We start from the raw sequence: 22,373 nt of genomic DNA, 5'->3' as shown, positions 1-22,373 counted from the left end.
ATAGTGAGAGCCTTTTTCCTCGGATGGTGTTGGCTAGCACGAGGGGACATAGCTTTAAATTGAGGGGTGAGAGATATAGGACAGATGTTAGAGGTAGGTTTTTTACTCAGAGAGTAGTAAGGGCGTGGAATGCCCTGCCTGCAGCAGTGGTGGACTCGTCAACGTTGAGAGCGTTCAAGTGTTTATTGGATAAACATATGGATGATATTGGAATAGTGTAGATTAGAGGGGCTTTAGATTGGTACCACTGGTCGGCGCAACATCGAGGGCCGAAGGGCCTGTACTGCGCTGTTATGTTCTATGATCTATGAATTCAAATTCCACCATCTGCCATTGTGGGATTCGGACCCAGGTCCCCAGAACATTATCTGGGTTTCTGGATTAATAATCTCATACACAACAGACAGGACAGATCCAACCCAGCCAATTACCGCCCTATCAGTCTACTCTTGACCATCAGTAAAGTGATGGAAGGGGTCACCAGCAGTGCTATCAAGCAGCACTTGTCTAGCAATCAAGCAGAACTTGCTTAGCAACAACCTCCTCACTGACACTCAGTTTGAGTTCTGCTAGGATCACTCAGCTTCTGACCTCATTACAACCTTTGGAATTTTTTTGAACTGAGTTCCAGAGTGAGATGAGAGTGACTGCCCTGGACACTAGGGCAGCTTTTACTGAATATGGCATCAAGGAGCTCTGGCAAAACTAGAGTCAGTGTGCATCAGGGGGTAGGGAGGGGTGGTGGGTGGTGGGGGGGAACCTTCTGCTGTCTAGAGTCATATCTAGCAAAAAAGGATGATGGTTGTTGTTGTTGTTGGAGGTCAGACATTTCAGCTGAAGCACATCACTGCAGGAGTTCCTCAGGGCAGTGTCCTAGGCCCAGCCATCTTCAACTGCTTCGTCAATGACCTTCCTTCCATCATAATGTCAGAAGTGGGGATGTTCACTGATCACTGCACAATGTTCAACACCACTCGTGATTCCTCAGATACTGAACGAGTCCATGTCAAATTGTAGCAAGACTTGGACAATATCAATGTCTGGGCTGTCAAATGGCAAATAGCATTCATGCCACACAGTGCCAGGCACTGATCACCACCAAAAAGAGAGGATCTAAACGTTGCCCCTTGACAGTCAATGGCATTACCATCACTTAATTCCCCACTATCAACATCCTGGTGGTTACCATTGACCAGAAACTCAACTGACCTAGCCATATAAATACTGTGGCTACCAGAGCAGATCAGGAGCTAGGAATCCTACAGTGAGTAACTCACTTACTGGCTCCGCAAATACTGTCCACCATACAAGGCACACATCAAGGATGTGCTGGAATACTCTCCACTTGTCTGGATGAGTGAAGCTCCAACAACACTCAAAAAACTTGACACCATCCAGGACAAAACAGCCTTCTTTATTGTCATCTTTCCACAAACATTCACTCCCTCCGCCACCAACAAACAGTGACAACTGTGTGTACTATCTACAAGATGCACTGCAAGAATTCACCAAGGCTCCTTAGACAGCACCTAGAATCCATGACACCTACCATCTAGAAGGGCAAAGGCATCAGATATCTGGTAATGCCACCACTTACAAGTTTCCTTCTACATCACTCATCATCCTGACTTGGATCATTCCTGCACTGTCGCTGGGTCAAAATCCTGGAACCCCTCCCTAACAGCACTGAAGATGCACTTACAGTAGTTCAAGAAGGCAGCTTATCACCACCTTCTCCTGGGAAGTTAGGGAGGAGGAATTAATGCTGGCCTAACCAGTGAAACCCACTTACCATAAATTAATTTTTAAAAATCCACAAGTTGTATTAAATGGCATATGTCACCTGGTTTCAGAGTGTGGTGTGTCTGACCGCAAGGTGCCTATTAGTTTACTTGGACTGCGTGCTTACAGAGAACATTAGAGTATAAGATGGATTTTGTAACTTGTGTTATTCTTACAAATTTGTATATATCTGTAAAGCTAAAGAGGTGAAGTAGTGTATTATAATTGATCTTTTCTTGTTCAATAAATGTTTTATTCTTTTGTTAGAAGTTCATCGCAGCCCTGTAGCCACCATCCATATATCTGTAAAAATCTAGGTTAGGATCTATCAAGTCGGGTTCCATCCTAGAATTTGACTTGTGCAGTTGTAACTTCAGCTGGGTTCATAACAAAAAGTGTCACTGAATCTTTTTCGTGATAGATAGTAGGCAAAATAAAAAGGACAACCAAACCTGGAACTGTAGTAAAGATATTTTATAAAAAAAAGAAAGTTGTTTTGCTTTCTCTCTCAATTAATCTACTTGTACAGCATATTATTGCCTCACCATGAGAGAGTGGGCAAGTGAGCTGTTCCCTTCGATGTGTCATTGCAACTCTGAAAATGGAGATGAGGAAAATTTCTCCTTTGACTTTCTACACCTTTCTGCATTAATGCCAGACTGCCATCTGATTCAACATCTGGCAGACGGTGGCACAGTGGTTAGCAGTGCTGCCTCACAACACCAGGGATCTAGGTTCAATTCCATCCTTGGGTGACTGTGTGGAGTTTGCACGTTCTCCCCATGTCTGTGTGGGGTTCTCCAGGTACTCCGGTTTCCTCCCACAGTCCAAGAATGTGCAGGTTAGGTGGATTGGCCATGCTAAAATTGCCCCTTAGTGTCTCAAGATATATATATAGATTAGGGGGATTAGCAAGGTAAAATATTTGTGGTTGCGGGGATAGGGCTTGGGTAAGAGTCAGTGTAGATGTAATGGGCTGAATGGCCTCCTTCTGCACTGTAGGAATTCTATAATTCTTTGATGCTGCAAGGTTGATTAAATGGGACTGGCGTGTGGGTATTGGAGGTAAAGAACTTTGATCTACCATGCTTCTCACTGGGGGAAAGGTTTCCTAAAAACATGTAGGTTGTTGGCAAAGTTCCATGTCACTGATTTAAAAATATCTTTTTAATTCACATTGGTGTGTTAAATTCTCGATTAATTGTTCCAAAAAGTCCTAACAATCAGTTCTAAATCTGCTCTTTTCAGTTTCGATTTTTAACTCCCCGCTTGTGTGTTTGCAGGTTTACAGAGACAGAAACTTTCACAGAAACGTTCATTCTTAAGGTTCGGTTACTTGAGTCAGACTGTAACATCATCCAGTTGGGCTCAACACCATTGGAAGTTCCTGAGTTTTATGGGTTATCGAATGCAATCGACAAGAATGTGCTCACATTTGTCTATGATACAGCAATGAATCTTGATTGTACTGTGCGGGTAGCCACTCAGGAAACTTTACTCCCAGCGTTTGGCCAACTTGTCATGGGGGACCTTCCGAAGGAAGAGGCTCGGGGCGACCAGCCACACAGCTTTTTACGGATCAGGAAGAAATCCAGTAAGCTTACATGTCAGCTGAATTACAGATTGTCTTTTAGCTAATGGCGAATTATTATAATGAAAGATTTTTCTTTAAAGGAGAGAAAGAATTTGAGAATTTTTGTTTAAAACATGATATTGACTTGAGTTCTTTAGAAGTGAGAATGATTACATAGAATTATGTAGAATTACAACACAGAAGCTGGTTATTCAGCCAACTCTGAAACTCCTCATGAGCCTTTTCATTTAACCCAAATATCATATCCTTCAAATTGAAGGGAATTCCTTTTTTGGATCAGCCAAATAAACTACAGATGCTTTTCTGTTGCTTCATTTTCATCACTTTAAGTAGCTTAATACCCCAAAACCTGCCTTTTATGGTTGACATGACTTGTCTGTGTTCTCCAGGTAGGCAGCTACTTCAGTGATGATGTGTCTTACTCAAGAGTCTTCAGCACCAAATCAAGCATGGTTGAAATTTCCAGTTATAAAGCCATACAACACAGAAACAGGCCCTTCGGTGCAACATGTCCTATGCTAACTATCAACTACACTAATCTCATTTGCCAACACCTGGTCCATAGCCTACTATGCCTTGGTGATTTAAGTGCTCGTCCAGATGCTTCTTAAATGTTGTGAGAGTGCCTGTGGAGAAAGTCTACTGCACCTGATATTCCTAGGCAGTCACCCATCCAAGTACTTACCAGGCCTGTGTCTGCTTAGCTTCCACCATCAGACGAGCTAGGTGGAAGAGTACAGGGCAATGTGGGAAGGTGGAGAGAGAAGGGCTAGAGCTGGTTAAAAACTTTGAAATTGTCAGTGTGTCAGGAAGTTCTGCCCCAATGAATCCTGCTTTTGACTGCAGGAGTTAAATGCATGCACTCTAACATGAGACTGCGTGCAAACAACCCTCACAGGAGAGGCGGGCTGGCAAGATGCTCTTTCAGAGAGTTAATGCAGACTCGATAGGCTGAATGGCCTCCTTTTGTAGAGGTTCTATGGATCTCTCAGATATAGGCTTCACTTATGCTGTTTCAGCTTGAACCTCCAATGAGGACCCAGCTGACCAGCAGCATCAACAAACACCAAGGGGAGTAGTACCAGCTTTGGGCTGCCCATAAATGCATTGCGCAGATGACCGATGAGTTATTTTCTAGGACAGGCAACTATGTGCACTTTGCCACAGATGATACCAGTTAGAATGAGTGGGCGCTTGGATACTTCAGCAGGGACCCAAGTTTGTGCAAGGTCAGCACCAAAAGCAAAATACTGCAGATACTGGAAATATGCAACAAAACAGAAAATGATGGAAATACTCAACAGGCCAGGCAGCATCAATGGAGAGAGAAACATATTTACTCAGGTCAATAAACTTCAATCAGAACAATTCCTAAGAGAAACAGGCAGAGCAAGCACTATGTGTCACAAAGATGGTTTAGGGTGGCTTTGCAGGCATTCCATCTCAACTCTGAGATGTAGCAGAATGGCAAGGGTTTCCACTCCTTCAACACACAGCTGGTGTGACACCATGTTTTACAGGTAAATGCTGGGAATCTGGAAGAAGCCATGATGCCTAAATTCTAATGTGGTCCACTTGTGCACTGCAGCCATGAACTCTTGGTGCCTGGTGAGCACCCTGTGGTTTAGTGTGATGGTTCAAATGCAGGTGGCATAGAAGAAAGGCATCATGGCTTCTTCCAGGTTCCCAGCATTTACCTGTAAGACATGGTGTCACACCAGCTGTGTGTTGAAGGAGTGGAAACCCTTGCCATTCTGCTATATCTCAGAGTTGAGATGGAATGCCTGCAAAGCCACCCTAAACCATCTTTGTGACACATAGTGCTTGCCCTGCCTGTTTCTCTTAGGAATACAGAGTACCAGTGTAAGGTGTTGCAAGCATTGTTTGTTATGGCCTGGAAGAAGGGTCATGGCCACAACCACATTAATAGTCACTGGTTGTTTACTGACTTCAACTGCAATTGCTTACATTTTTGGTGGTTTCCAGTGTCCTTTAAGCTTGCTAAAGATTACAGGTAGTAGTGTGGCACTTGCTGAAGGATGGTACTGGCATTCAATAATTCTGCACAAACCACTTGATCCCAGACATGGATCAATTCATATGCATTTCCCTTGGCCAACAGCACGTTGGGCAGAATGAGTAGATGTAATAGAGTGCAGAACAAGCTGCTGTAAGAAGAAGGAGCAGGATTGGGGAGAAGGGCTATAGGCTGGATACATCCTCCCAGGGTCTTCAGCAAGCAATTCCCTTACTGAAACTCAGCGAGAAACAGGATGTCAGACATCTGCCCTTCAAAAAAAGACATTCACATTGAAATCTGAACCCGCAGCAGTCACAACTGCCATCTCATTGTCAATCACAAATCTATTGATGATCCCCTTAAATAGCACTGGCTATTGCTGTGCTGTTGCTGCTGAACACTGCTGTTGTGCCATGCTTAAGAGATGACATTAGCTGGAGTATTGATCTCCAAAATAGCAGCATTAGTTGACACACTGATTTGCCTATTGTTGTGGGCTTTGATGTCAGCCTTTTAATTGATCACAACCTTACTCTTCAAGTAACCAGAACAAGTCACGGAGTTCTTTTAAACAGCTGTTTAATGCAAGCTATAGCGAGGTCCCTGGAAAGTCACAGGTCAGTGCCGGTAACCAGCCAGAGCCCAGAATTCAGGAATACACTAGCAGTTATAGTTTCAATTTTGATTACAAGTAATTAGCATACACCAAACAAGGCATAGAAGTTATCTCTCTCCACTCTCAGTTATTGATTAAAGTTACATCATTCATAAGGTACAGATATTAAAACCAATCAGAGTCACCTCACACTTGCTTAATTATAATGTCCAATCAGCAGGAAGACTTAATCATGTTTGCTGACCCAGTTCATCATTGTTACAACTTATCAGTGATATCCCAGTTTGTGTCAGTGTCTGTGGATATCACTCCCTTCTTCCAGTTCCAGATGTCTGATTTAATAAATTCTCTCAGACTAAAGGCCTTGGTTCTTATCTGTGAAGACTTTTATAAAGACCTTTTTTTTCTCATAGTAGCTAATGTGATTTGTAAACTTCTGCGATTATTAACCCTTTCACCTATTCAGCATACCCCTTGCAGTTGCACCTTGCATGTGTGGTCATGATCTCAGCAAAATGTTGCTTGCCAGGGAAACGTTTGCATGTTCGTCATGGGTGCCGTTTTTGAACCAAAACAACTTTTGTAGTATGAGGAAAGTGGGCTCTATGGAGCCAGATTCTGCAGCCTGAATCTTTATTGCATTAATCATTATATTTATCGATCACTGTGTTTTCCTTTAGAATGGGGAATGGACTCAGGTCAGGACAATTTGAAAGATGTTCACACTTTTAAAGTGAATTGTGAAGAATTCCTTATAATGGGTCTTCGCTACCATCATCTCAGTCCTCCTTCTCCTGATGTTGACTACATCTCTATTAGCTTGGAACTTGTTGACAGCAGAAGCAAAAACGTCCACAAGGTACATTTAGTTTTCTATAAGGTCACTACTTATATTATCAGTACCTCTGCAAACTTTGCATTTTGTAAGCAGAAAAATATTTGCAATTTATACTACATTATAAATTTGTTAATTTTTACATGAATTGCCTACTCCAACAGATTTCACTGCTCACTGACCATTCCAAAAACCTCTAGGCCGGAATTTTACCCCCCCCGCCCACCACAGGGATCAGAGCGGGCAAGGGGCGGAACATGCAAAGGCCTGTTGACCTTGGGTGGGATTTTACAGTTTCAGAATGATCAAGGATGTAAAACCCGCCACTCGTGTTATTATCGGGGTCATTGGTTCTGTACTCCGTGGATACTGGAAGAATGGATATGGGACGATGCATGGAGAGGGTTTGGAAGGGGCATGGGTGGTAATGGCAGGACATGGACATGGATGGGAGAGTGAGGGCTTGGGGGCTTAGCAACCACTTTGAGAATTGGCTGATATCCCAGTGGATAGAAGTGGGTCTTTTAAATGGTCCACCTCAACATTCATCCACTATGTCGCTGCCTCAGGCCTGATTTGGGAAGCAGTGGGCCCATCGCCAACCGGTGCCCACTTTTGCCAGGTCAGCGGCAGGATCATGGATCAGCAAGAGCTTCAACTACCAATTCCTGCCTTGAAGATGAAAATCTGGCCCAGAGTATTTTTAAGAATCATGCCCAAATTTCCAACTCTACGCACAAATTACCTTTTCGGTCTCAAAAAGACCGAGGATGAAGTCTTACCAAAAATTGGCAAAGAGAAACATGCTGGTTTTTGAGGGTGGAACTTCCTCCTAATAAAGGATGGAATCCACATTTTTTTTTTGTTAAGGCCATCAGCAGTGCATTAGAAGTTTGAAGTTGGTTGTTTGGAAGTGACTTTTGCAAGGGCAGAGGCTGGGAAGGAGTGGGGTGGTGAGTGATTATAACCTCCCTTATAGAATTCAGCTCACAGTGCTCAGATCTGTATATTATATTCTGGGAACTAACAATTGATGAGCCCAGTTTTTCGGAGTGGGGTTGACAATTTGCAATCAACAATATCGGACCTGCACCATCTGAGCAATTCTGGCTTTGAGTCAAAAGGATCCTGCATTTCTCTCCACTTCTGAGCCTTCAGGCAGTGTTGTTTGGACACCATATAATGCAGCCAGCCTCAATTGCTTAAAGCTAGACTCTCCCCTGAAGGGTCCATGAATTAAAATGTTTCGCTCCTGATAGATGCTGATAGACTTGCCTGGTTTTTTCCCAGCTTCCTGTGTTTGTCTCTGTCAGAAAGGGTAGCTCCTCTGAATAAAATTGATGCAATGTAAAAGACCAGATAATTGAACACCAGGACAGAGAGTGGGTTTCAGACTAATGGTTCTAATGCTGAAGGAAGTATTGGTGCAGATGAGCAGGAGGAGGGGTGCCATGGTTCCACAGGAGACCAGGAGCCCTCAAGGGTAACTCTCAGAAGGGAATATGAGCAGGTCAGTCAATTATTGGATTCAGGACCTGGCAGCAATGCATGGGACCCGGTTGTGCAGTCGTAAGTCTGACTGTGGAACAGTGCATACCTACAATAAAGAGCTCCCACAGTGTTCAAATTATCAAGCCAACCTCATGATTCTTTAGGCACCATAAGTTGGTGGCATTTACTTTGTCTTCCAAAGGGAGAAAACCTTTTGCATCCACCCTAAAACCTAAATAGGTAACTTTGTCAGTTTAGAAAGTACATTTCTCCTGTTTAAGCCTAACCCCTGCTTCTTTAAATCACTTCAAAACTTCCTCCAAGTTAACCCTGTGTTCTTCACGTGAGGTTCCTGTATTCAAAACATTGTTGTGATAAACCATTACATTTTTGATGACTTTCCATTGTACATTGGAAAATAGTTCAGGCTGATGAAAGTCTGAAAGGCAGGCTTGTATATTGGTATAAACCCTTGTGAGTGTTGATGGTTACCAGTCTCTGTTAGTCCTTGTCCAATTCCAGCTGCTGGTAGGCATGACTGAGGTCTAATTTGGTATATTTTAAAACTTCCAGATAGTTTTGCATAGAGGTCTTCAATGTTTGGAATAAGGTAAATGTCTATTTGAGTTCCTTTATTAACGGTCAATTTATCGTCCCCACAAATTCGTACAGGCCGATCTGATTTTAGGTTAGGGACTGTGAGTGGTGCCCATTCTGAGAATTGAACAGACTTTATGATACCCAAATCTCCCAATCTCTTGAGTTCAACTTTGACCTTATGATGAAGCGCATAAGGCACATACGAGCCCTGTAAAATGTTGGTGTAGCCTCTGGATTCAAATATATTTTAGCTTTAGCTCCCCTGATGCATTCTAATATATTTTGAAAGAACTTGAAGTACTTATATAGCAGCTCCTGAGAACCTCTACCTCGCAGATTTAATGGGTGAAATGAGTGTTGTTTCCGATGAGAAAACTGCAGTGTTTCCCTGCAGAAACACTGACAAAGAAAATCAAGGGGGCATGTTTCACGCTATCTAGCAGAGGGGTGGGACCCATATATGCCAGCAAAGCCTGTCTGCACTGAGACCGGGATGCCATGTTTAAAGACCACCCCGATCAGAAGAGCAATAAGCCGCACCACCCCAGCCCACCTTTGGAAGTCTCAGTGCCTCCCCCCTCATCAGAACCAGCAGGCACCCCCCCCCCTCCCCCCCCCCCCTCCCCCCCCCCCCCTGACCCCGATGATCGACCAGCTCCCCCTGCCCCAAGGTTCATTGGCCTGTTATGGATGTGAGCCTGACGATGTCACCAGTGAGGGATGGGGAAGATCCTTTTTGCGATCACGTGTGTGATCTGTGACTATCATGTCTTGAGCCCCTGCTGGAGTTCCTGCAGATGGCGGGAGTGGGCTCAGGATCACTCCCAATATCTCTAATCAATTTAGCTTAATCTTAATTAAGGGCAGCACGGTGGCACAGTGGTTAGCACTGCTGCCTCACAGCGTTCAATTCCGGCCTCGGTCACTGTCTGTGTGGAGTTTACACATTCTCCCTGTGTCTCCATGGTTTTCCTTTGGGTGCTCCGGTTTCCTCCCATAGTCCAAAGATGTGCGGGTTAGGTTGATTGGCCATGCTAAAATTGACCCTAGTGTCAGGAGATTAGCAGGGTAAATATGTGGGGTTAGGGGAATAGGGCCTGGGTGGGACTGTGGTCAGTGCAGACTCGATGGGTCGAATGGTCTCCTTCTGCACTGTAGGGCTTCTATGATTCTAATCTGCTTAAGCCAATCACACCCCATTAAACAAAGCCGATGCCACTTAATTACCACAACAGGTAACAGTGCCATCTGATCCTTGTAGGACACTGTGACTGTTGTTGCCCCTAATGTCTGCAGTGTATCTCCGGTATAGGTAAACAATATAGCTCTAGACTCATTTATTCTCAATGGTCTGGGCCTTTTTGAATGATCAGGGCTGTACATAGAAACATACATAGAAAATAGAAGCAGGAGCCCTTTGTGTCTACTCTGCCATTCATTATGATCATGGCTGATCATCAAATTCCGTACCCTGACCCCGCCTTCCCCCTTTATCCCTTGATCCATTTAGCTCCAAGAGCTATATCTAATTCCTTCTTGAAATCACAGAACATTTTGGCCTCAACTACATTCTGTGGTAATGAATTCCACAGATTCACCACTGGGTGAAGAAATTTCTCCTCACCTCAGTGCTAAAAGGTTTACTCCTTGTCCTCAAATCATGACCCCCTAATTCTGGACTCTTTCTGAATTCTTTCTGAATTTACTCTGTCTAATCCTGTTAGAATTAAAAAATTTCTATGAGATCTCCTGTCACTCTTCTGAACTCCAATTAATCATAATGGACTTAGTTTCTCCTCATATGACAGATCTCTCATCCCAGGAATTAACCTGGTAAACCTTCACTGTACTCCCTCTATAGCAAGGACATCCCTCCTCCGATAAGGACACCAAAACTGCACACAATATTCCATATGTGGCCTCATCAATGCCCTATACAATTGCAGAAAACCATCTCTTCCTATAATCAAATCATCTCGCTATGAAGGCCAGAGTACTATTAGCCTTCTTTACTGCCTGCTGTACCGGTGCTCTTACTTTCAGCAACTGATGCACAAGGACACCAAGGTCTTGCTGAGTATCCACCTCTCTCAATTTTCGCTCATTCAAATAATAATCTGTCTTCCTATTTTGCTACCGAAGTGCTGTACTCCCTCTCGAGCAAGGACGTATTTCCTCAGATAAGGACACCAAAACTGCACACAATACTCCAAGGAGTTCACCAATGCCCTATGCATTTGACGTAACACATCCCTATTCCTATACTCAAATCCTCTTGCAACAAAGACCAACATATCATTTGCCTTCTTTACTATCTGTTGTACCTGCATGTGTACTTTCAGTGATTGATGCACAAGGATACCAAGGTCTCGCTGGATATCCACCTCTCTCAATATACGCCCATTCAAATAATAATATCCTTCCTATTTTTGCTATCGAAGTGGGTAACTTCACACTTGTACTTCATTATACAGCATCTGCCATGAATATTTCCACTCACTCAGTCTGTCCAAATCACACTGAAGCATCTCTGTATCCCTCTCATAGCTTATCTCCACCAAACTTTGTATCAACTGGAGATTTAGAGATAATATATTTAGTTCACTCGTCCAAATCATTAATATATCACGTGAACAGTTGGGGTGCTAGCACAGATCCCTGGGGTACCTCGCTAGTCACTACCTGCCAATCGGAAAAAGACTCATTTATTCCAGTTCTTTCCTTCTTGTCTGCTAACCAGCTTTCTATCCATCGCGAGACACTACCCACAATTCTATGCGCTTTAACAAAATGCCTGCTCCCCTATGACTGTGGCCGCAGCCCAGTGTCGCCTTCCATTTTAAGAGATCTGCCATTTACCATCAAGGCTCTTTCTTTAGAGGGCACTTTATTTACTTGGACCTGGTTGAGGGTGAACAACTCAGGTCTTTTGACATATTCCTCAGCTAGTTTCTTCAAAGGAGTTAAACTAACCATCGTGGGGGTTTTTTGTGCATTCTTTCCTTGATTGACCCTTTTTCTTGTATCAGAAACACACATTATTTCTACATAGGCCACCTTCTTAAGAGTGTTCTCCTCCGCACTGAAAGCAAGATTCTGCCCTCGATGCTGTATCCCTTTTATTGGACTCTTCAGTACCTGCATTCGGAATGGCCTTCGCAGCAGCTGTTTCCCGCCACAAGTGGTTTACCTCGTTTGTCACGCTTTGCAACTTGCTTATACCTTGTTCTGCACATTCAGGCTCCTGGGCCAGCTCCACTGCTTTTTCTAGAGAAACTTTGGTCTCTACTAATACCTTTTCTTGTATAATTAGGCTTTTTATACCACAGACCAATCAGACTCTCAACATTTCTCTTAAAGCTGGGCCAAATTTGCAATACTCCGCTAATCCTCTCAATCTGGCCATGAAGCCTGAGATTGTCTCCCCAGGCTCTCAAACTGCTGAGTGAAATTTGTACCTTAGCATAATGATTGAGGGTTGGGGATTGAAATAATTCTTAACCAGTTCAACTGGTCAAAAGATTGGGTATCTGAAACATCAGGTGATGTTAAACTTCTGATAAAGCTGTAAATCTGTGGGCCACAAACTGTGAGCAGAATAACCTTCCACTTTTCTTCAGTTGTTATCTCATTCGCCACAAAAAAGTAACGTACTCTCAATATTCTGGCTCCAGTTTTCTACTTCGGGGTTGAATTGTTCTAATTTTCTGATTATAGCATTTTAACATACACCTTGATTTCCCCGGAACTTGGAAAGATTTTCCTCTTCTCCAGTGTTATAAATTGAGGGCAACTTGATGAGGCTTCAGAACAAAAAGGCTTTATTGCTAAAGCAATGAATAATGATATATACAAATAGAGTCCAACAGAATAACTATGCGACTGTACGCTATTCCTCCCTGGTTCCAACGGCTGATTCCTGCCGACCAGGGATATGTGTCCTAGTGCTTGATTGGCTCAGCTTCCTGCCTTGACACTCCATAGGGTCTGGCCTGATCACGTGGCCCTCAGGGAACGTTCCCTTGAAGAGGCCATGCTACCACAAGACGGTAGGTGTAGACCTTGCCTTTCCCACAATTCTGCTCCATCCCTGAAGACCTGAATATCTGAAAGACCTTACTGCTGCTTTCCACCTGTTGCAGTTTGTGTGGACAGGTCACCGACTCCTCTGCTCTCCAGTTGGGAGTGCTGCAAACCCAGGAGTTCAAATAAACTAAAAGCTGAGACTCCAGTACAGGTCCTTGGGGAGGCATTATTCGCTATATCCAAATTGAGCATTCAACCATTATTCCAATTCTCTGCCTCTTACTGTTATATGAATAGACAGAAGCTAGAATTATCGTCCTGAGAGCAGGAAGGCCTAAGAAGAGGTTTGATAGAGTAATCAATAACTAAATGATGACTACAGTAAATAAAGAGAAGATGTTTCTAGTGGCTGAAGGGTCAATAACCAGAAGGCACAGGTCGAAGGTGATTGCCAGATGAAGCAAAGAAATCATGAGAAAAATTGTTTTAATGTTAAACAGGTGTTTAGAATGCAGAGTGCACAGCCTGTTAGTGTGGGAAATACAGATCCAGTAGTAACCTTCAAAAGGGAATTGAACCGCATTTTGGCAGGGGTTGGTTGGGTGGGGGGGGAAAGTCCTATCTGGGTGGGCATTTGAGGGTTGGGAGGAATCTGATGAGGGATTGGGGCTGGGGAATACCATGAGGGATGGTTAGTCAGGTGGAGCGGTGGGGGAGGTACTGTGGGGTTAGGGGAGTGGGAAGAAGTCCCATTTGGGGATTAGTCTGGACGCTTAAAATAACTATGCAGAGGTTAGAAGAGATTTGGCGTAACACTGATGGAACCATCTTAAGTCAGCAATTTAAAATCACTTGGTTGACTGTTCCCAGCACAATGCAATTGTCCAGGGGAAGTGAGCACTTCTAGACAATTGCCATGCAAATACTTACCTGGGAACTTCTAAGGGGGATTCCCCAGCACCTATCATAGAATCATACAGTGCAGAAGAGGCCCTTCAACCCATCGAGTCTGCACTGGCATGCAAGAAACACCTGAACTCCCACTTAATCCCATTTACCAGCACTTGGCCCATAGCCTTGAATGTTATGATCTGCCAAGTGCTCATCCAGGTACTTTATAAAGGATGTGAGGCAACTTGCACTTCCAGGCAGTGCATTCCAGACCATCACCACCCTCTCAGTATAAAAGTTTTTCCTCACATCTCCCCTGAACCTCCTGCCCCTCACCTTGAACCTATGTCCCCCCGTGACTAACCCTTCAACTAAGGGGAACAGCTGCTCCCTATCCACTCTGTCCCTGAACTTTCTATACTTCATCTTTGTGTTCCCCCCAAATCTCATGCTGAGGAGCCCCGAAGTTATGGCCCAGAGTTATGCCTCTGAACTTGCTCTGGTCATCACTGTAGCTGTTGGTCTAGGGTCCTGGGTGGCCTCATCTGTAAATGTTGCCTTCCTTCCTCAGATCTCGCTCTGGCCACCACTGCAGTTAATGGCTTCTCCTTCAAATCTCCACTTTCCAGGCTTTGATTCTATTCTTGCTATTGCTGCCGCTGTTCCTGAGCTTTGGTAATTTCTACTTTATATCCCCGCCGACTTTATGTCCCCACCTTTGTTCCAGTCAGGTATTTTTTTAATTGGAAAACACACTCTGACCTCAGCGGTAAGTTGAATCTTTGCATGAAAATAAGTGCACAAATCTGGAATTAGAAGTAAGCATGGTTCAAGAAACTTTGTAAAAGAATGTTGGTGTGCAGTGATTGATCAAATGCAATCTTTTCAAATTGTGATGTGAATCTCAAGTTGTCTTTACATTTTCATAAAATCACAAAATGTAGAATTTTATATAAACAATACCTTTATAAATTCCTCTGATTTCCTCTTTCAGACAGAAAATGCTTGGATTCCAGTCAGAATCAAGAATGCTTTTTCCAACCAGCCTCCTAAAGCAAGTTTTATAGCTATGTTTATTCTGGAAGTGGATCAGTTTATTCTGACACCTTTAACCACACGTACCTTGGATGGCGAAGACAGCGAGAGTCCCAAAGCTCAACTTGTGTTCAATATCACCAAGTCACCTCCAGAGGGTTTTATTACTCACTTATCTGATCACACCAAGTCAATCACATCATTTACCTGGACTGATCTCAATGAGCTGCTCATTGCATTTCAACCTCCAAACTGCAGTCATACTGAGAGGAGGAACTATGAGGTACGTGGTACAATATTTTGTCATGGGAAAGAGTTACAAAAGGGATTGAAAGAAGAAAGAAAATTTTCAATAAAAACTACTATCTCTGTGAATCTCGCTTGTATTTTTAGATCAAATGCCTCATGCTTTTTTATGAGGTCCATGAAAGTATTAGAGCTTTTCATGGAACTATTTCCTTGCATCTTATATTTTGTGTTCTACAATCAATTCAGTCAGAACTGTACTTTGTTGAAAAACTTGTTAGATCAAAATAAACTTATTAATACATAATCCTTTCCATAATTTTAGCAGGGAAATGGAAGAGTTATACAGTGACAAAGACATTCTGGACTGGACTTCCATCTTTGAGTCAGGAATCTTTCCAACTATGTGATCCCGCCTCCATCCTGGCAGTTCCTGCCTCCTTTATTTTCATTCCCATGGCAAGTCCAGGTGGACAGGAAGGCCGGCGGGTTTGAAAGCCTTCCTCTGTTCATTTGGACATCAGCCTGGTTCTTTTCATAGTTAAGTCTTCTAGCCCTTACCTCCAACCCATTCCCCATTCTTACACCATGACTCTCATATTTCCCATGCTAACTCCACGCTCTGTCATTTTTTTTCCATGCCCCCTTCCATGACTTCAATGCTCCCTCCATGCCTACTCACCTAGTGTGCATTAAGTACAGAGCCAATGAGCCTTTACTAACACTGGCAAGTCTTTGGAATGCTCAGGATCTATTTTTTAAACCAGACACTCAAATTTCCCTTTGAAAAGCATTGCCCTCTTGCATTATTATAAAACAGTTAATTGAACACAAGCAGTGCTTGCAGGAATATTTAATCCTCTTGACATATTTTAATATTGTCCTCATAATCAAACAAACATTGAAAAAACACTTCAAAGCAAGATAAATGAAAGTATTACAAGCTAATAAATCTGACAAAACTGATGCTTGGCAATCTCTTCAGTCTGATTCTTTTGACACAAGGGTGTTGATACAGGGGTGTTCTTTTCACAACTTGAAGGGGACTCCTGACTATGTTTTATTAATAGTTTTATTAGATTCTTCAATGGGACTGTCACTGCCTGTGTTTGTTTGACAATTTTATGGTATTGTAAGAGCATAATGCTTCTCACAGGGGTTTCTGAATGGTTGATTTTATTTTATTTCATGAGAATTTGAAGGACTTGTCGGTGTTATCATATAGCTCATTGATTGTGTATATATTGCATACTGGAAATGTGCAATATATACACGAGCTAGTTATGTAAATAGGTCTAACTACAATTAATGTGAAAATCAAACCACAAGGTACCCTACATGTATTCATATTTGAATCCCCATACTGTAGAACGTTATGCTAAATTATTCCTCAGTGTACCTTAACGGGCCCCAGAGTGTGGCAACTAGAGGATTTTCACAGAAACGTAATTGCAGTGTTAATGTAAACCAACTTGTGACATTAATAAACTAATAAAAACAATAATATCTACTGGAGAAAGGACTCAAATGCATCAGAACCCTCACCCAGTGCTGGTCAATTTAATGGTCTCTACCTTTTATCAATCACTGCATTGAAATTGAACTTAAACCATTCGATAACCTGAAATATACACTTAAATACTTAATACAAATTATTAGAATAAACTATCGAAACACCTTTTAAACTTGTCAGATTCCACAATAGGGTTCTCCCATAGTTCATGTCTTCTCCAAAGGTTTGTCCTACTCCATAAAAATTGGAGGAGGGCTGAAATTTCACCCTCAAAATGGAGCTGTGTGCTACCCACACCCTTATCTCATTGCAAGCAAAAGGTCCTGGAAATGGGAATGGGGCAGGATTCCTGTAATCGACTCTGCCATTTTTGAAGCCTTCAGCTCTGTTCCAACAGGGACTGAGGCATGAAGATCATTCCTTCTGCATCTTGAGTCCATCATGCACCTGTTCACTCTCTGCCTATTCTGCTATGAATTGATTTATTCCTACACAACTAAACTTTATCAGAGATTAAAACCTATAAAAGACCAAGGAGGTGACCTGATAGAGGTCTTTAAGTTTCTGAAAGGGTAGGCAAGGAAAGGATGGTGCCAGATGTGGGTGAAACCACAGCTAATATGATAGTAACTATTAGATCCAAGAGGAAATTCAGTACATACATCTAGAATTTGGAACTCAAGACCAGATGAAATAGTTGATGCACTAGAATTTGGAACTCATGGCCAGATGAAGTAGTTGACGCACAGAGCAGAGATGAATTTAAGTGGAAGCTAGGTAGACACAACAAAGAAATGGATAGAAGGATATTTTAATAGGCTTAGATGAAGGAGACTGGAAGGAAAATTGAGTGGAATATAAATACTGGCAAAGAGCTGTTGGGCCAAATTGAGCTGTAAACACGAGCTAGTTATGTAAATAGGTCTAACTACAATCTACTGTAAGGTTAGAATATTGAAGTTTTAATGGTTAAAAACATTTCTGGCCACGTTTTCCTCTGTTTGAGGAAAAGAGAGAATTAATTTCTTTTGATTTAAATTCATTGCTCATTAATAAGACATGAACCCATGACATTTAGAAATTTAAAACTCCTCAGAATATGATCTAATTAATGCAAATGAAGAAAAACAAGCCAATCATATTGCAATTGAAGTCGTGATCCTGTAAGCACATGAGTATGCAATTTTTGAAAAAATTGTCTTCTGATTTAATAATAACATTTTGAAGAACAGATTCACTGGTAACTACCATGATGGCATAAGTATCTGTTTGTTGAGATTGATGAATCCATCAGATAGGGCAGCATGGTGGCACAGTGGCGAGCACTGCTGCCTTACAGCACCAGGGACCTGGGTTTGATTCCAGCCTTGTGTGATTGCTTGTTTGTGTGGCGTTTGCACATTCTCCCCGTGTCTACGTGGGTTTCCTTCAGGTGCTCTTGTTTCCTCCCACAGTTCGAAGATGTGCAGGTTAGGTGGATTGGCCATGCTAAATTGCACCTTAGTGTCCAAAGATGTGCAGTTTACAGGGATTAGTGTGGTAAATATGTGGCTATGGGTATAGGGCAGAGGTGGGTGGGGGTGGGGGGGTGTCAAGCTTCTTGAGTGTTGTTGGAGCTGCAGTCATCCAGGCAAGTAGAAAGTATTCTGCCACACTCTTAACGTATGCCTTGTAGATGGTGGACAGGCTTTGAGGAGTCAGGACATTCATCACAGAATTCTCTGCCTCAGATCTTTTCTTGTAGCAGTGTTATTTATATGGCTGGGCTAATCCCCAGAGTTTTGATAGTGGGGGGATTCAGAAATGATAATGCCATGTCGAGGGGAGATGGTTAGATTCTCTTTTGGAGATGGTCATTGCCTGGCACTTGTGTGGTGTGAATGTTACTTGCCACGTATCAGCCCAGCCCAAGCCTGAATGTTGCACGTGGACACAGACTGTTTCAGTATCTGAGTCATCACAAATGCTACTTAACATTGTGCAATCATCAACAAACACCACTACTTCTGAACTTATGATTGAGGGAAGGTCATTGAGGAAACGGGTGAAGATGGTGGGGCTTAGGTACCCTGAGGAACTCTTGCAGAGATGTCCTGGAACTGAGATGATTAACCTTCTTTTGTGCCAGTTGTGACTCCACCCAGTGGATAGTTTTCCCCACTGATCACAGAATCACAGAATACTACAGTGCAGAAGAGGCCCTTTGGCCCATCGAGTCTGCACCGACTGCCCACCTAATCCCACTTGCCAGAACTTGGTCTATAGTTTTGAATGCTTTGGCGTGCCAAGTACTCATCCAGTACTTTTTAAAGGATGTGAGGCATCCCGCCTCCACCACCCTCCTAGGCAGTGCATTCCAGACCATCATCGCCCTCTGGGTAAAAAAGTTTTTCCTCAAATCCCCCTAAGCTTCCCATCCCTCACTTATAACCTGTGTCCCCTCATAACTGACCCTTCAACTAAGGGGAACAGCTGCTCCCTATCCACCCTGTCCATGTCCCTCATAATCTTGAACACCTTAATCAGGTCTCCCCTCAGTCTTCTCTGCTCCAGAGAAAACAACCCAAGCCTATGTAACCTCCCTTTATAACTTAAATGTTCCATCCCAGGCAACATCCTGGTGAATCTCCTCTGCATCCCATCCAGTGCATTCCCATTCTTCCTACAATGAGGCGACCAGAACTGCACACAGTACTCCAGCTGTGGCCTTTTAAAGTTCTATACAATTCCATCATGACCTCTGCTTTTATAATCTATGCCCCAATTGATAAAGGTCAGTGTGCCATATGCTTTTTTCACCAGCCTGTTAACCTGCCTTTCCGTCACCCTGTTAACCTGCCTTTCTGCCTTCAGAGATCTATGGGCAAACACGCCAAGGTCCCTTTGTTCTTTAGAACTTCCTAGTGTCAGACCTTTCACAGTATATTTCCTTGTCAAATTACTCCTTCCAAAGTGTATCACTTTTCAGGGTGAAATTCCATCTGCCACTTATCCGCCCATTTGACCATCTCGTTAACCACCCGGCTAATCTTTGTCTCATCGGCAAACTTACTGATCCTACACCCCACATAGTCATCTATGTCATTTATATAAATGACAAACAATAAGGGGCCCAGCACGGATCCCTGTGGTATGCCACTGGACACTGGCCCCCAGTCATTAAAGCAGCTGTCTGTCATCACCCTCTATCTCCTACCAATCAGCCACTGATTTTCATTAACTTCAGTTTTGCTTGATGCTGCACTTGGTCAAATGCTGCCTTGACAGGGCAATCACTCTCACCTCAGCTCATTTTTCTATGTTTGGACCAAGGTCAGGTGTCAAGTATCTATAATGGATCCTATACTGAGCATTGGTGAGCAGATTAGTATTGTGGAAGTGCTGCTTGCTAGCACTGTCACTGACACCTTTCATCTCTATGCTGACAATTGACAATAGAGAAGGGTTGGGATGGATTGATCCTGCTTTTTGTGGACAAGCAATGCTTGGGCAATTTTACACATTGCCGGGTAAATGCCAGAGCTGTAGCTGTACACTGATATAGCTTGGTTAAGGGCACATCTAGTTCTGGGGCAAAAGCCTTCAGTTCTATTCCTGGAATACTGTCTTGGCCCATTATCCAGTGCAATATCCAGTGTCTTCAGGTTTTTCTTCATATCTCGTTGAGTTCACTACAATGATTGACCACCACTCTGTATCCTGTAACTCGGCCAACTTCATGGGTCCGATTTTCCCATCCCGCTACATTACTCGACCAGTGTAATGGGGTGGGAAATGTAAGTGGGAGACAAAAAAATCTGATTCCCGCCAGCAGCTGGCAGGTCGTGATCTTCCTGGCAGCCGGGGAATGGTGCAAGGCTGGTTTTAATATTCTTGAGTTCATTTAAATCTGTTTAGTGAGCTCCAGATGCCATTGTCCAGGCTCACTTGGCTCTCCAACCTCACCGGTGAAGGTTCCCACCAGTGGGGTTCACAGCTGGTCCACAACAATGAGGGGGTGGAGGAGAGGGGGGTGGTGGGTGCGGGGGTGGATGTTGTCCACCATAAGACCATAAGACATAGGAGCAGAGTTAGGTCACTCGGTCCATCGAGTCTGTTCCGCCATTCAATCATGACTGATTTTTTTTCTCATCCCCATCTCCTGCCTTTTCCCCATAACCCCTGATCCCCTTATTAATCACAAACCTATCTATCTCTGTCTTAAAGACACTCAATGACCTGGCCTCCACAGCCTTCTGCGGCAGAGAGTTCCACAGATTCACCACTCTCTGGCTGAAGAAATTCCTCCTCATCTCTGTTTTAAACGATCGTCTCTTTAGTCTGAGGTTCTGCCCTCTGGTTCTAGTTTTTCCTACTAGTAGAAACATCCTCTCCATGTCCACTCTATCCAGGCCTCGCAGTATCCTGGAAGTTTCAATAAGATCCCCCCTCATCCTTCTAAACTCCAACTAGCACAGACCCAGAGTCCTCAACCGTTCCTCATACGACAAGCTCTTCATTCCAGGGATCATTCTTGTGAACCTCCTCTGGACCCTTTCCAAAGCCAGCACATCCTTCCTTAGATATGGGGCCCAAAACTGCTCACAATACTCCAAATGGGGTCTGACCAGAGCCTTATACAGCCTCAGAAGTACATCCCTGCTCTTGTATTCTAGCCCTCTCGCCATGAATGCTAACATTGCATTCGCCTTCCTAACTGCCAACTGAACCTGCACGTTAACCTTAAGAGAATCTTGACCAAGGACTCCCAAGTCCCTTTCTGCTTCTGATTTCTTAAGCATTTTCCCATTTATAAAATAGTCTATGCCTTCATTCCTCCTTCCAAAGTGCATAACCTCACACTCTTCCCACATTGTATTCCATCTGCCACTTCTTTGCCCACTCTCCTAACCTGTCCAAGTCCTTCTGCAGCTTCTCTGCTTCCTCAATACTACCTGTCCCTCTACATATCTTTGTATCATCTGCAAACTTAGCAACAGTGCCTTCAGTTCCTTCCTCCAATTCGTTAATGTATATTGTGAAAAGTTGTCCCAGCACTGACCCCTGAGGCACATCACTAATCACCGGCTGCCATCCTGAAAAAGACCCCTTTATCCCCACTCTCTGCCTTCTGCCAGTCAACCAATCCTCTATCCATGCCAGGATCTTACCCTTAACACCATGGGCACTTAACTCATTTAACAGTCTCCTATGCAGCATCTTGTCAAAGGCCTTCTGGAAATCCAAATAAATTACGTTCACTGGCTCTCCCTTATCTAACTTCCTTGTTACCTCCTCAAATAACTTTTACAGATTTGTCAGACATGACCTCCCCTTGACAAAGCCGTGCTGACTCAGTCCTACTTTATCATGCACTTCCAAGTACTCTGCGATCTCATCTTGTCCCTCATATCTAAGCAGTCACTATCCCTTTTATTGAAATGTGCTAATGCACCTATTATGCGCCACTTTAAATGCCTTTTGGAAGAGCATGCACCTCATCTTAACCACATTAACCTTATTAACATCGTTGTTATCTCATCAAAAAAGTTAATCAGCTTGGTTTGCTATACATGATTTGCTTTTAACAAATCAATGCTGGCTTTTCTTAATTTATCCATATTTGTCCAACTTGCTGTTAATTTTGTTCCAGATTATCATTTCTAAAAGCTTTGCTAATTTCATCCTTGCACCCATTTTTGAACAAAGTGTAACATTAGCAATTTTCTTAAGTCCTTTGGCACT

General features: G+C 43.2%; 1 protein-coding gene across 1 annotated transcript in view; it reads left to right on the top strand.

Annotated features, from left to right (window-relative positions):
• frem1a (Fras1 related extracellular matrix 1a) overlaps positions 1-22,373 on the top strand; it is a 270,213-nt gene that overhangs the window by 93,288 nt on the left and 154,552 nt on the right. Inside the window, exons 4-8 of the mRNA XM_078214133.1 lie at positions 3,066-3,388; positions 3,783-3,804; positions 5,098-5,099; positions 6,711-6,871; positions 14,850-15,173. Of these exons, the coding sequence (XP_078070259.1) occupies positions 3,066-3,388; positions 3,783-3,804; positions 5,098-5,099; positions 6,711-6,871; positions 14,850-15,173 (832 nt within the window). The remainder of the gene's footprint in view (positions 1-3,065; positions 3,389-3,782; positions 3,805-5,097; positions 5,100-6,710; positions 6,872-14,849; positions 15,174-22,373) is intronic.

The sequence above is a fragment of the Mustelus asterias genome, chromosome 6, assembly GCF_964213995.1.
Source record: "Mustelus asterias chromosome 6, sMusAst1.hap1.1, whole genome shotgun sequence".
Classification (NCBI taxonomy): Eukaryota; Metazoa; Chordata; class Chondrichthyes; order Carcharhiniformes; family Triakidae; genus Mustelus; species Mustelus asterias.
The sequence above is the reverse complement of the archived record's forward strand: the minus strand, read 5'-3'. Positions and strand labels throughout refer to the sequence as shown.